Genomic DNA, 13562 nt, shown 5'->3' with positions numbered 1-13562 from the left:
CCATCAGTGTAATGTCACCACATCCCCTATTCCATTCCACTGTATATACTATTCCCATATCCATATCCTCACCTATGTAACCCCTTATTATCACTCTCATTACCCCTTCTCCCTATTCTTATGTACACTTTATCCTCTAGTATGTGAAGTGAGCATTTTATATTCCATTTATATCACATTACGGTCTCCATTTTGTACTCTCCATAGTACTTACCTCTCTGTCTTTATGTCTATTATGTAACTAAGTCTCCATCCTACTCCTCTCCTGTCTCCTACTTTCCTATCCCATCTCCTCTCTAGCCTAACACTGTCCTATATGACCCTCTCCAACTCCCTGACACTCTATGGCAGCGCTCATACATAACCCCACGTGGACTATATGTAACACAGACACATTTTCTGCAACACATTCATCAACATTCCAGCTCCCACCCCATATCCGTACGAATGTGGTTCATCACCACAGACATCCGTCTACAGGACATGACACCACATAGATCCGTCTACAGGACATGGCCCCACATACAGCAATACACAGCAGCACACGGCTTACTGGGATCTAGATCTTACTAGGTTGAGGACACAGCGATGACAGCGCCCACAATAAAAAAGCAAAGTGTATTAGTACATCTGTAAGCAACATCACAATATCAGTGTATAAGACACACACACAGCTTCTCTATAGATCGTAAGTCACTTTGGTAATTGGTGAGACTTTAAATCCCATCTACCTGATCGTCATGTGGGGCCCTGTGATTCCCCTCTGTACAGTCCTGGGAATACAGAGGACGGGGACATCTCTCTGTGGTATCTCTGTTACTGGCTCCATCTGTAGGAGACACACAGTGATTGCGTACATTGTGTATATGTGATTATTAGATGATGAGTGTACCCAGTGAGAGACTGCTGTAGTGACAGAACAAGAATATATGACTGTTTTCTGTATCAAGCATTTTTCTTTTTCATCCACTAGGGGTCACTGGAGTACTCTTGGGATATGGACGGCTTTAGCAGAACAAGGCACTGAATATTTAAATTTAGTAAATCTCCTCCCCTCCATATTCCCAGAGTACCTCAGTGTTTTTTCTGTGCTCACACCAGTGACAAGCACGAGTGCTAGCTCTGCAGCACATATACTTATTTTATTTTTTCTATATTTTTTATTACACATCCCTTCCCACCTTACCAAAAAGCGTGGGTCCGGGATAGTTGAAGCTGCTACAAGCAGCTGCTGGCGTGTCGGTCCTCTCTAAAAGAGCACCCTCACAGCCGATTGCAGATCATCCTGAAGGAAAGGCTGGACGGAGCTTGCAGAAGAAGCCCCGTCATAGCCCCTCACCACAGGAGTTCAGGTATGCTGGGGGACGGGGCTGTCAGCTCACGCTGCCGCCCGCTGTGTGGGGAACTTTGATTATGTGCGCGCCAGTGCTCCCTGCTATTTGCCGCCCGCCGCCAGAGCCGCACAAAGCCGCTCACAGCCCCACACACCGCTCACAACGCGGCCGCTCCCCGGCACCCGCTCCCCGATGGAAGACGCCGCGTCCCGCTGCTATACAGAGCACTCCCCGGCTCCCTGCACCAGATCTCTGGCTCACTGCACGCACGGTACCCGGAGCATAGGGGGGGGACGAGTCTCCTCACAGCAGCGCAGCTGCAAAGGGGGGGGGGGGAGAGATGTATGTTTTGCACAAGGCTGCTGGGTGGTGGTGGTTTAATTACATAGCCTATATTAACAGGGTTGATTTTTCATGAAGTTAGTGACAGGTTATAGACTTTAGATGTGTGTTATAACCTGAACTGTGATTATAAGTGTAAGCATGGCATGGGGGCCATTTTAACCATGCTTCCTGTTCAATCCTGTTTCTCTTTCAGTTTTGAAGATCCTGTCCTACAACACTACTCCACCGGATGGCGCAGGGGTGTTAGTGGGCATTTTGGATCAGATTTCTTATAGTACCGGCCACGTGCACTGCACTTCGGCCATATATGTATAGACACACCTTAGTATATTACTGAGTCGTGCAAGTTGTCTGTCTTTGTATATTGTATTGTCTGTCTGCACAATGAGTAAGGCACCAGCAAAAGCAAAAAAGCAGTTTCACTGCAATGTCTGTAAGAGTGTGTTACCGGATGGATCTACCACATGTACAGTATGTTTTGTAAATTCAGCTTCAAATACAATTTCCGCTCCGGTTTCGATTCCGGTTTCCTCCCCGGACCCTCCATGGGCTATGCTAGCAGATGTAATGGCTGGGTTGCAATCAGAATTGGCTGCCGCTCGACACGAGCGGGAAGCGGCTAGATCTGAGTCTCGGGTGAGACCACCAGAACTACTGGAGGGCTCTCAGCCGTTGCGAAGGTCCAAGTCCACTTTGGGTAGAAGGGATAATTTTCATTTGTCTTATGATTTACCAGTTTCTGCTATGTTGCATTCTGACGATTCTATGCCAGACCTCACTGCGCAAGATGAGGGTGAGGAGGGCGAATTAGACCAGCAGTCAGATAGTGAAGATTTTGACAGCCCAGGCATTGATAATCTCATCAGGGCAGTGCGTCAGTCTCTGAAGTTTACAGAGACTGAGGAGCCTCTGACAAATGATGAAGTCGTATTTACTAAACGACAGAGATCTCCAATGTGTTTTCCTGTTTTGGAATCTCTTAATAAGATGTTGGTAGAAACACGGAAGAATCCAGATAAACGGTTTTTTATACCTTGCCGATTTAAGTCTAGTTACCCGTTTCCAGAGTCTGTTACATCTACATGGGAGAATCCGCCAATGGTGGATTCGTCCGTGTCAAAACTTACAAAGAAATTAACCATACCAGTACCAACTGCTACTACTCTTAAAGACCCTTCAGACCGTAAAATAGAAGCTATGCTAAAGTCCATGTATACAGCAGCAGGAGTGTTGCTTAGACCTGGGTTGGTTGGCATTTGGGTAACTAAAGCGCTAATTGTCTGGATAACAGAACTCAAGTCTGGCCTACATGACGATCACCTTATACTTCTCGCTGATCAAATCTGTGAAGCTGCTGAGTATCTATGTACAGCTTCTACTGACGTCTGTCAGCTCACTTCTTGCCTTTCATTGTCGCTAGTTACGGCACGACGAGCACTTTGGCTGCGGTCTTGGCAAGCGGAGGCAGAAGTTAAGAGAGGTATAGAGGCGTTACCTTACGGTGGCGAGAAGTTGTTTGGTCCTGAATTGGACAAATGGATTTCTGAGGCCACGGGAGGAAAGTCTGTTTTCCTACCATTGCCTCCAACGTTACCTAGACGAAAATATTCTGGGCCGGCGTTCAAATCCTTTAGACCTCAGCCCTTTCGAGGCCGTGGTAGAGGAACAGCCACGCCTGGTAGACGAGGTCGAGGTTTTCAACAAACCAACACCAGTCGTCAGGACGCTAAGGTCACCGACAAGCCAGTGGCATGACGGGCTCCCAGCCCATCTCGGATCTCCAGTTGTGGGGGCACGCCTTCAGACGTTCCATTTGGCGTGGTTCCAGACATCCACAGATGGGTGGATCCGCAATTTAGTGTTAAAAGGTTACAAAATAGAGTTCGACTGTCTCCCGCCACTGCGGTTTTTCAAGACAGGATTGCCTGTGTCGGACGACAAGAGGGCGGTTCTGCAAATTGCCATTCAGTTTGATTCCGGTCCCTGTACACCAACAAGGTCAGGGTTATTATTCCAGTCTGTTTGTGGTACCAAAGTCGGATGGCTCGGTCAGGCCAATATTGAACTTAAAGGGCCTCAATCAGTACGTCACTTACTACAGAATCAAGATGGAATCTCTGCGGTCAGTAATTGCAGGTTTAGAGCCACAGGAATTCATGATTGCGCTGGATCTCAAGGATGCGTACTTACACATTCCGATTTGGCCACCTCATCAGAGGTTCTTGCGTTTTGCGATACGGCAGAACTATTACCAGTTTCAGGCTCTACCGTTTGGCCTCTCGTCAGAGCCTCGGGTATTCACCAAAGTGATGTCTGTGATGATAGCTCATCTCAGATCCCTGGGAGTGATAATAGTTCCGTACTTGGACGATCTGCTCATCAAAGCTCCGTCTCAACAGATGCTCCTCCAACATGCGTTGCTAACGTACAATGTACTAGTTCAGCACGGTTGGATTGTCAACTTCAAGAAATCACATCTGATTCCGTCTCAACGACTTCAATTCCTAGGTATGATTCTCGATACAGTAGATCAAAGAATTTACTTACCAGAACAGAAAGTACAGATTATTCGTCATCTGGTACAATTAGTGCTCAACCACGCACAGTCTCGGTACATTTGTGCATTCGCCTGTTAGGCACAATGGTGGCAGCTTTCGAAGCGCTTCAGTTCGGAAGATTTCACTCACGTCCTTTTCAACTGGATGTGCTCGCACAGTGGTCGGGCTCGCATCTGCAGATTCACAGGAGGGTGAGGTTGTCTCCACGGGCCAGGGTATCTCTACTCTGGTGGCTCAAAGTACACAATCTAACCGCAGGGAAACGGTTCGGCGCCTGGAATTGGATAATTCTAACGACGGACGCGAGTCTCAGAGGTTGGGGAGCTGTAGTTCAAAATTGTCAGCTCCAGGGTCTCTGGGCGGATCACGAAAGATTGCTGTCTATAAATACCCTGGAACTCCGGGCAATTTACAATGCGCTACGACAAGCAGTGCACATGCTTCGGTCTCAGACTGTCCAGGTGCAGTCAGACAACGTGACGGCGGTCGCGTACATTAACAAACAAGGAGGAACGAGAAGCCGCATGGCCATGTGGGAAGTAGCTCGAATCCTTAATTGGGCCGAGCATCACCAAGGGATATTGTCGGCAGTGTTCACTCAGGGAGTGGACAACTGGGAGGCGGATTATCTCAGCCGTCGGGATTTTCATCCAGGAAAATGGGCATTAAATCCAGAAGTGTTTCACATGTTGGTCCAGAGGTGGGGTTACCCTCAAGTGGACCTGATGGCATCTCGCCACAATCACCAAACGCCCCAGTATGTGTCCAGAACGCGAGATCCAAAGGCAGTGGCGGTGGATGCTCTCACAATCGTGTGGCCGTACAGCCTCGTGTATCTGTTTCCACCGTTTCCGCTGCTCCCTCTGTTGCTAAAACGGATCAAAAGAGAGTCCGCCACAGTCATACTAGTGGCGCCTCATTGGCCTCGGAGAGCTTGGTTCTCGGATCTCCGCGGACTACTCGCAGACGATCCTTGGCCGCTCCCGCTACGTCCGGACCTGTTACAACAGGGTCCGTTCCTTTACACCGATTTAGCGCGGCTGCTTTTGATGGGGTGGCTGTTGAGACCGCCCTCTTAAGAAGAGAAGGCATTCCAGAATCGGTTATACCAACCATATTACGTGCTAGGAAGCCAGTTACGGCAGCTCATTATTACAGAATTTGGCGTGCCTATATAGGTTGGTGTGAAGCTCGGAAGTTTCCGACATCATCTTTCAAGTTATCCCGTCTTTTGTTATTTCTACAGACGGGGTTAGATGGAGGACTGCGTTTATCTACACTAAAGGTGCAGGTATCTGCTTTGTCAATTTACTTTCAAAGACGATTGGCTCTATTGCCGTCTGTACACACCTTTCTGCAAGGTGTCCTCAGAGTACAGCCTCCATTCATTCCACCTACAGCGCCATGGGACTTGAATCTGGTTTTAGATTTTTTACAGTCTTCGTATTTTGAACCCTTACAACAAGTGGATATTAAATTTCTCACTTGGAAAACAATTTTTCTCCTAGCCTTAGCTTCGGCAAGGCGTGTTTCAGATTTGGGTGCCTTGTCATGCAAGCCACCGTATTTGGTGTTTCATGATGACAGAGCGGAACTTCGGACGAATCCCGCTTTCTTGCCAAAGGTAGTGTCATCTTTTCACATCAATCAACCAATAGTAGTTCCTGTGTTAACAGAAGATTCTGGAACTTTGGATGTGGTACGCGCACTACGCGTTTATGCATCCCGAACGTCTACAGTGCGTAAGACGGATACGTTGTTTGTTCTCTATGATGCTGCCAAGATGGGTTGGCCAGCTTCTAAGCAGCCCTTATCCAGATGGATTAAACTGACCATACGTCAGGCTTACCTTCATGCTAGGTTACAGCTGCCTACATCAGTAACAGCTCATTCCACACGTTCTGTGGGAACTTCATGGGCAGCTGGTCGTGGGGCTTCTACGACGCAGCTTTGCCGTGCGGCTACATGGTCATCAGTGCACACGTTTGTGCGCTTTTACAAGTTTGATACGTTTGCGGCATCAGCATCTAGCTTTGGCCGCCTAGTGTTACAGGGGGAAGCCCACGGGGGAAGCTTTGGTACGTCCCAAGAGTACTCCAGTGACCCCTAGTGGATGAAAAAGAACATAGGATTTTGGTACTTACCAGGTAAATCCTTTTCTTTGAATCCATAGAGGGCACTGGACGCCCACCCAGAGCAGTTTTACCTGATTTGGGGTAAGTTCAGTGGATCTTATGGTAACACATTCTCACCGATTTGTTCAAATTTTCAAGTTCTATCGGTTATGGTGTCAACTGTTTAGTTGTCAGTGACGTTATGTGTGAACTTTATTGTTGTCCGTTATGTTATAATGTTATATGTAATTCTCCATTGTTCATCCTCTCTATAGCTCCTGTTCGGCTCAGTAAAAAACACTGAGGTACTCTGGGAATATGGAGGGGAGGAGAGTTACTAAATTTAAATATTCAGTGCCTTGTTCTGCTAAAGCCGTCCATATCCCAAGAGTACTCCAGTGCCCCCTATGGATTCAAAGAAAAGGATTTACCTGGTAAGTACCAAAATCCTATTATTACTCACTAGTGCTGATATCTGTAGGGATTTCCTCCTCCTTACACTGCTGATCGCCCCTCACATACGTCTCTTCTTCTCCCTCTATATCTTCTACCTTCATATCAGCCAGACCTTCACCCTAAATAACCCACAAATCAATAAAATAACACTTTAAAAATATTTATGAAAAACATTATCCGTGTATTACACCCATGCACAGCTACTCTAATGGACCAGCAAAGAAGACTTACATCCTGCATGATAATAGTAATGCAGACATCTCAGTTACATACACTTGCAAACATATGGTAAGCCACAAGTGTTACCATTATCATGATGGATGGATGTCTCTTTTGCCAGTCTATTGCAGTGTGCTAGGGTAATGACTTTTCTAGTCTAGATTAACCCCTCCCTTATATGCACCTGTGGTGGAGCAATAAATTGATTTGGGCAACTTCCATTCTGTATATCACCGGTCTGAGAGGCATGTATGGGATCAGTAGTTAGAGGGTGTGCTGATCCTTGTAGTGTCATACTGGACTATACTGGGGTGCCTCCAGGTGAGTTGGCCCTTAATTTAGAAATACTTAAATGTATGACCCAAAGTGGTGCTATTATTATGTAATGTAGGACCACAAGAGCATAGACACCTTGCTCTGGCTAGTAGCTTACCATATGCTAGCAAATATAGGTAACTGAGATCAAATACAGAAACAACTTTGGTATTTTGTGAGACCCTACATCCCACCTACCTGATCCTCCTGCGGGGTCTTGTGTTTCTCCTCTGTATATTCCCGGGAATACAGAGGACGGGGACATCTCTCTGGGGTATCCCTGTTACTGGCTCCATCTGTAGGAGACACACACTGACTGAGTACATTGTATATGTAGTTATCAGGTGATGTGTGTATTTTGGTGGCTCTCAAACCTACTCCCCACTAAAGTCTCCACTTACCCAGTGATGTGAGGGGCAGGTGATTCTCCATAATCATGTCCTTGTACAGACTCTTGTGCCCTTATATACTCCCACTCCTGCATGGAAAGATAGACAGTGACATCCTGACGGTATACGGTTTCAAGGTCGACCACACTTAGGTCAACAATGCCTAGCTCGACCACAATTGGTTGACAGTAACTAGGTCGACATGTTCTAGGTCGACAGGTCAAAAGGTTGACACGAGGTTTTCACAATTCTTTTATTTTTTTGAACTTTTTCATACTTTACGATACACGTGGACTACGATTGCCTTGCCCGAAGTTCGCGAGCCATTTGAGGGGACACGGTGCACTAATTGGTGTTCCCGGTCATTGTATGGAGAAAACAACATATTTTTCTTCTTAAAACTCATGTCGACCTTTTAACCTGTCGACCTAGAAATCCTGTCGACCAATACTGGTCGACCTAGACACTGTCGACCTTCTATACCACACCCAATCCTGACACCTTATAGGGAAACAGGGTAACTTTCTGTGCGCCAAGAACTGGGGGGAGTGTAAAATTTGTAATATTTAATAAAACTGTATTTTATTTTCCATTGTGCGCAGCATTGCTGGGGACATGTATGTGTATATTATGGTACAGTAGCACTGGATTACCTCAGGCATATAATAATCCTGTGCCACTCGAGGACTGGATTTGATTCCGCACAGGTATATGATCACTGAAAATGATACTAATTCCAGTGTACCTTGGATATTTTGGCAAAATGCCATATTAAGTTGGACTGGTGGTGCACCCTGAAGTCAGTAATTGCTAACTGTAAACCTTTTAGCAAGAAGAAGAAAGAAGACTTCTTTGTGGGCGCACTCTTGGTAACATGAGTTATAATATGAAAATAAAGAAATTAAGAACTTAACTTTTAATAAAGCTGCTTAAGATATAAATCTCCTACAACACATGGACATAACATACATATAACTCAACAATAATTAAAAAGGCGATTAGGCGGTAGGACTAAAGATAGTCTGAAATATCTATTCCCTAGTAATTGAGAGATCTCCGGCGGTGAGAGGCCCCCCAAAAAATTGTATATATTGCGAGGATCGGATATGAACTGTGTATTAGCAGTGCTAAAAATTAGTAGGACCGATGATTCTGCTTTCAATGTTAGACTGGAGTTGTTTCTGGATTGACTCTAGGTACCCCACCACCCATCGGTCCTACTAATCGCCTTTTTAATTATTGTTGAGTTATATGTATGTTATGTCCATGTGTTGTAGGAGATTTATATTTTAAGCAGATTTATTAATAGCTGTTTTCATTTCTTTAATTTCATATTATAACGAATTTTACCAAGAGTGCGCCCACAAAGAAGTCTTCTTTCTTCTTCTTGCTAAAAGGTGTACAATAATCCTGTGCCGCAGGCCAGTGTAACAGCATTGGGCATAGGGGTTGCAGGATTATAGAGCAGAGAGCCTGGCAGAAAGCCCTAGGAAAGATTAACAGAGGAGGGAAGACTAGTGGAGGAGAACTGCATTACAGAAGATGATGGGGGAGGGGGGATGAGTTACAGTAGTTATAGGTATATGTTATGGCTAATGCTAGAAGTTGCCATTAGGCTGTTATCAGAAGTCACATTTCTGACATTAGCCACAATGAACAGATAGAGATGCAGAAACGTGCACACAAAGGAAAATAGCTACTGGTTGATGGATTTGCCATCAATGGCAGAGATCTGATGGATCTCCGCCATCGATGGTAGAGAAGGTGGCAATGTATTTATTATTATTGTTCACCTGGCACAGGGGGAACGGAACTTGGCCCCACGCCCTTACCTGATTGCCCACCATCCACTGCGCCCCACCCTGCCCACAGTCACAGCAGCTCACTGTACAGTAAGTGTCAGGATGAATCACTGTCAATGGTTTTCTGCCATCGATGCAAAACACAGATGACAGCTTTGATGGTGGACCCTAGTGCGTGCGTCTCATGTGCCACGCCAGTCAAGACCAACCCTGCGTGACGCGGAACCATGAGATTGGCCATTCATGGTTGAGGCAGGGGAGCAATGTCAGAGCACGACACACACGATAGGTCATCATTCCAGGTTGTGGACTTATGTAACAACCTGTCATGTGACTAGGGCAGAGGGGGAGTGGACTGGGCAACAGGAAGCCCCCCTTATGTGCACACCTGACCCTCAGATTTAATAATACACTCATTAATCTTTCATTTTACAATTACTATCACCTGTGTCACTATTTTACCCATCTACTGAGCAGAAGGTGTAAAGCGATGGGGAGGAGAGAAAAAGGGGCACATGGGTAACAGTACTCTATTTCTAATATATGTTTGCAGCAGCTGCTATAGTAAATAGGGCATGACAGTACGTTACTCATATGTGCACCAGAGACTGCTTTCTGCTATAAAATCAACAATAATCATAATAATAACAACATTATCTTACCTGTAGCCTGCGAGGCCGATTCCACTTCCTGCTCAACAAGTCACCCGGAAGTTGATATAATTGAAGAGAACGACACACAGCAAGCGGGAAGCCAGGTGGAACGCACAGGCCGGAAGTGGGGTGGAACGCAGAGACCTGAAGCCCGGTGGAACGCACAGGACGGAAGCGGGGTGGACCGCAGAGACCGGAAGCCGGGTGGAACGCAAAGACCAGAAGCCGGGAGTGCACATCTTCTTGCGGGTGAGGAGGCTGTGAGTGGAAGGGGGTATGTCTGTATATGTGTATTAGATTATATATAATAATAACACATGAATTGTGAAGGTGTAACGCCAGCACCATGTTTCTGTAACCCCCCACCTCATGGCCTAAGGGCTCCCACACAATTACTTCTTATCTCACGCTTCATCATTTTCCCCTCATACCTCCATGACTTCTCTGGTGCCCCATCATGTACACCTTAGGCTAATAATGGCCACTGTATACCTTGTTATGCGCTACCATTGCGTTTGTATACCCTTTTTACAGCCTCCCAATGCTCCCCTCATAATGGCCACCTGCTATCCACATAATACCTTACTGCCCACATTATAGCTTTATAATTCCCGCCTCGTAGCCCCAGTAGCTTCATGATGAAGCCTTATTCCTGCCTTGTAGTTCCTACCTCACAGGCTCGCCCCAAAATCATACCCGCAGTATCGCATTTCGCAGCTTCATGATGCTCCTGTGATAGCGAGGCTAGTGGTGGGCACATATACTATGGCCTTTTGATAACTAATCTCATTAAATTCACAAATCACTTAATCAGTGTCTGATGTATCCCATAGTTATGGTTCCTTTTCTGCACTGACGTAGCTCTGTGTTAGCAGATATCCCAGACATGGGACCGGCAGTTATACACATACAATATGGATAAAATCCTGCCAGCCACGTACAGAGGGGCTGATGCGAAGTTCGGAGGCGTATGTTGCAGGTGCCAAAGAAAAAGTTTCTCTCTGTCCATATGAAGTGCTATATGCATCTTGTGGGGCCACCACCCACCCTGTGTAATCATGGTTTTCTAATTTCATCATTAATGCCCGCATATACCAACCCTACACAAGGTGCAAAAGATATGCCTGAAAGCAGCAGTAATTGCGCATATGTCCATGTCCACATAGCCCATAGTTCCGTTGTCACGCTGTTGCAATACAGTTCTGCCCCTCAGGCTAGAAGTGCAGTTGCAATCAGAAATACAGTTCTGCTTTGTCCCCACTTGCCTGGGCTCAGTACAGAAGCATACATGGGGTCATTCAGATCTGATCGCTGCTGTGAATTTTCGCACAGCGGGCGATCAGATCCGAAATGCGTATGCACCTCACTGCGCCGGCGCATTGCATGGCTGCAATGGGCATCAGCGGCCTGCGACTGGATGGTGCGAAGAATCCATTCGCACGGGCGTTTGCAAGGAGATTGACAGGAAGAGGCCGTCTGAGGGTGGTAACTGACCGTTTTCAGAGAGTGTCCTGAAAAACGCAGGCGGGATTGAGCGTTTTTAGGGAGGGTTCCTGACGTCAGCTCCGGCCCTGATCAGCCTGCTGTCATCGCAGAGGAAGAGTAAGTCCTGGGCTGCACAGAGACTGCACAAAATCAGTTTGTACAGCTATGCTACACATGCGATCGCACACTTGCACAGCAAAAATACACTCCCCCTGTAGGCGGCGACTATCTGATCACAGGACTGCAAAAATCGCTGCCCAGTGATCAGATCTGAATTATCCCCACAGTGCAAAAACACTCAAGATTGGCTGGGCTAGTATGCACAGATCAGTCCCGCATTCTGCTGTGTATTTGTATATACGATATGAATATAAAGATATAATATACCACTTTTTGGCATTTTTTCCGAGGTTTTGAAACCACAGGATGTACTAAAGGCAATTGCAGAAAAACTGTCAGAGACCGTTTAGAATCCGCCATCGAACACATTTTCCGATTTCCAGTATTCTATTTCGGAAACCACCAGATTTATTAAAAGGTGTCCCCTTTCTAAATATATATTTTTTGAAACACCAATTAACAATTAATTTTGCCCCTTTAATATAATTAATTCTTAGTATTGATCTTTGAAACCAATTAAACATTATTTTTGCATCCAATTGAATTAATAAAAGAATATTGCACTCATAAGACAATAATCAATGTTATTTAACTCACAGACATCCCCCCTAATTAATGTGTTTGTTGAGCAAATTGCACCAAGGAGGTGTCTAGGAGGGCCCAGACACCTAGTGGTGATGTAACCATAAGCAACACAGTATTATGTGACAGTATCTGAGGAGTCTTATGAAGTGGTTTCATTGGAACTTCTGAGAAGCTCTGACCAGTGCTCTATGGCTCGGGGAAAAGAGGAGGACATACTACTCACTCAATGGGGTAAATTTACTAAGGTCCCGATTTTGACCGAGATGCAGTTTTTTCATCAAAGTGTCATCTCGGTAATTTACTAAACTCAAATCACGGCAGTGATGAGGGCATTCGTAATATTTGGAAGTCCTAGGAAAAAAATCACGAATGAATACACCATCGGTCAAAACGCGGCTGTTTAAGTATGAATCTCGGTCATTTACTAAGAAGTGCAAAGCAAAAAAAAACAAAACACTGCCGTGAAAAATTACAACTCGTAAAAAAGTGCTTACAAAAAACAGACCTGCTTTTTTTATTCGTGATTGGATAGGCATGCACGGATCCATGAGATCCGTGCATGTATATCAGTGGGAAGGGGTGGGAAAGTGATGATTTTTTCAAAAAAAATTGCGTGGGGTCCCCCCTCCTAAGCATAACCAGCCTCGGGCTCTTTGAGCCGATCCTGGTTGCAGAAATATGGGAAAAAAATTGACAGGGGTTCCCCCATATTTAAGCAACCAGCATCGGGCTCTGCGCCTGGTCCTGGTTCCAAAAATACGGGGGACAAAAAGAGTAGGGGTCCCCCGTATTTTTAAAACCAGCACCGGGCTCCACTAGCTGGACAGATAATGCCACAGCCGGGGGTCACTTTTATATAGTGCCCTGCGGCCGTGGCATCAAAAATCCAACTAGTCACCCCTGGCCGGGGTACCCTGGGGGAGTGGGGACCCCTTCAATCAAGGGGTCCCCCCCCCCCAGCCACCCAAGGGCCAGGGGTGAAGCCCGAGGCTGTCCCCCCCCATCCAATGGGCTGCGGATGGGGGGGCTGATAGCCTTTGTAGTAAATGAAAAGATATTGTTTTTAGTAGCAGTACTACAAGTCCCAGCAAGCCTCCCCCGCATGCTGATACTTGGAGAACCACAAGTACCAGCATGCGGCGGAAAAACGGGCCCGCTGGTACCTGTAGTACTATTACTAAAAAAAT

The 13562-nt window shown here is 46.1% G+C and overlaps 1 protein-coding gene and 1 pseudogene across 4 annotated transcripts in view; one reads left to right on the top strand and one right to left on the bottom strand.

Annotated features, from left to right (window-relative positions):
• The window catches only part of LOC135054825 (gastrula zinc finger protein XlCGF26.1-like), a 70642-nt pseudogene extending 60346 nt beyond the window's left edge, over positions 1 to 10296 (bottom strand).
• The window catches only part of LOC135054824 (uncharacterized), a 43240-nt gene continuing 36950 nt past the window's right edge, over positions 7273 to 13562 (top strand). For 2 of the 4 annotated variants that reach the window (XM_063958204.1, XM_063958201.1), the window contains exons 1-2: positions 10393 to 10434; positions 11061 to 11164. In XM_063958204.1, coding sequence (XP_063814274.1) covers positions 11156 to 11164 — 9 coding nt within the window. In that variant the 5' untranslated portion in view covers positions 10393 to 10434; positions 11061 to 11155. Of the gene's footprint in view, positions 7348 to 10200; positions 10460 to 11060; positions 11165 to 13562 lie in introns of those variants that run through there. The other 2 variants (XM_063958202.1, XM_063958203.1) reach the window with 2 other exon arrangements.

Source organism: Pseudophryne corroboree, chromosome 3 (assembly GCF_028390025.1).
Source record: "Pseudophryne corroboree isolate aPseCor3 chromosome 3, aPseCor3.hap2, whole genome shotgun sequence".
Classification (NCBI taxonomy): Eukaryota; Metazoa; Chordata; class Amphibia; order Anura; family Myobatrachidae; genus Pseudophryne; species Pseudophryne corroboree.
Note: the sequence above shows the minus strand (reverse complement) of the source record. Positions and strands in the feature narration are given on the sequence as shown.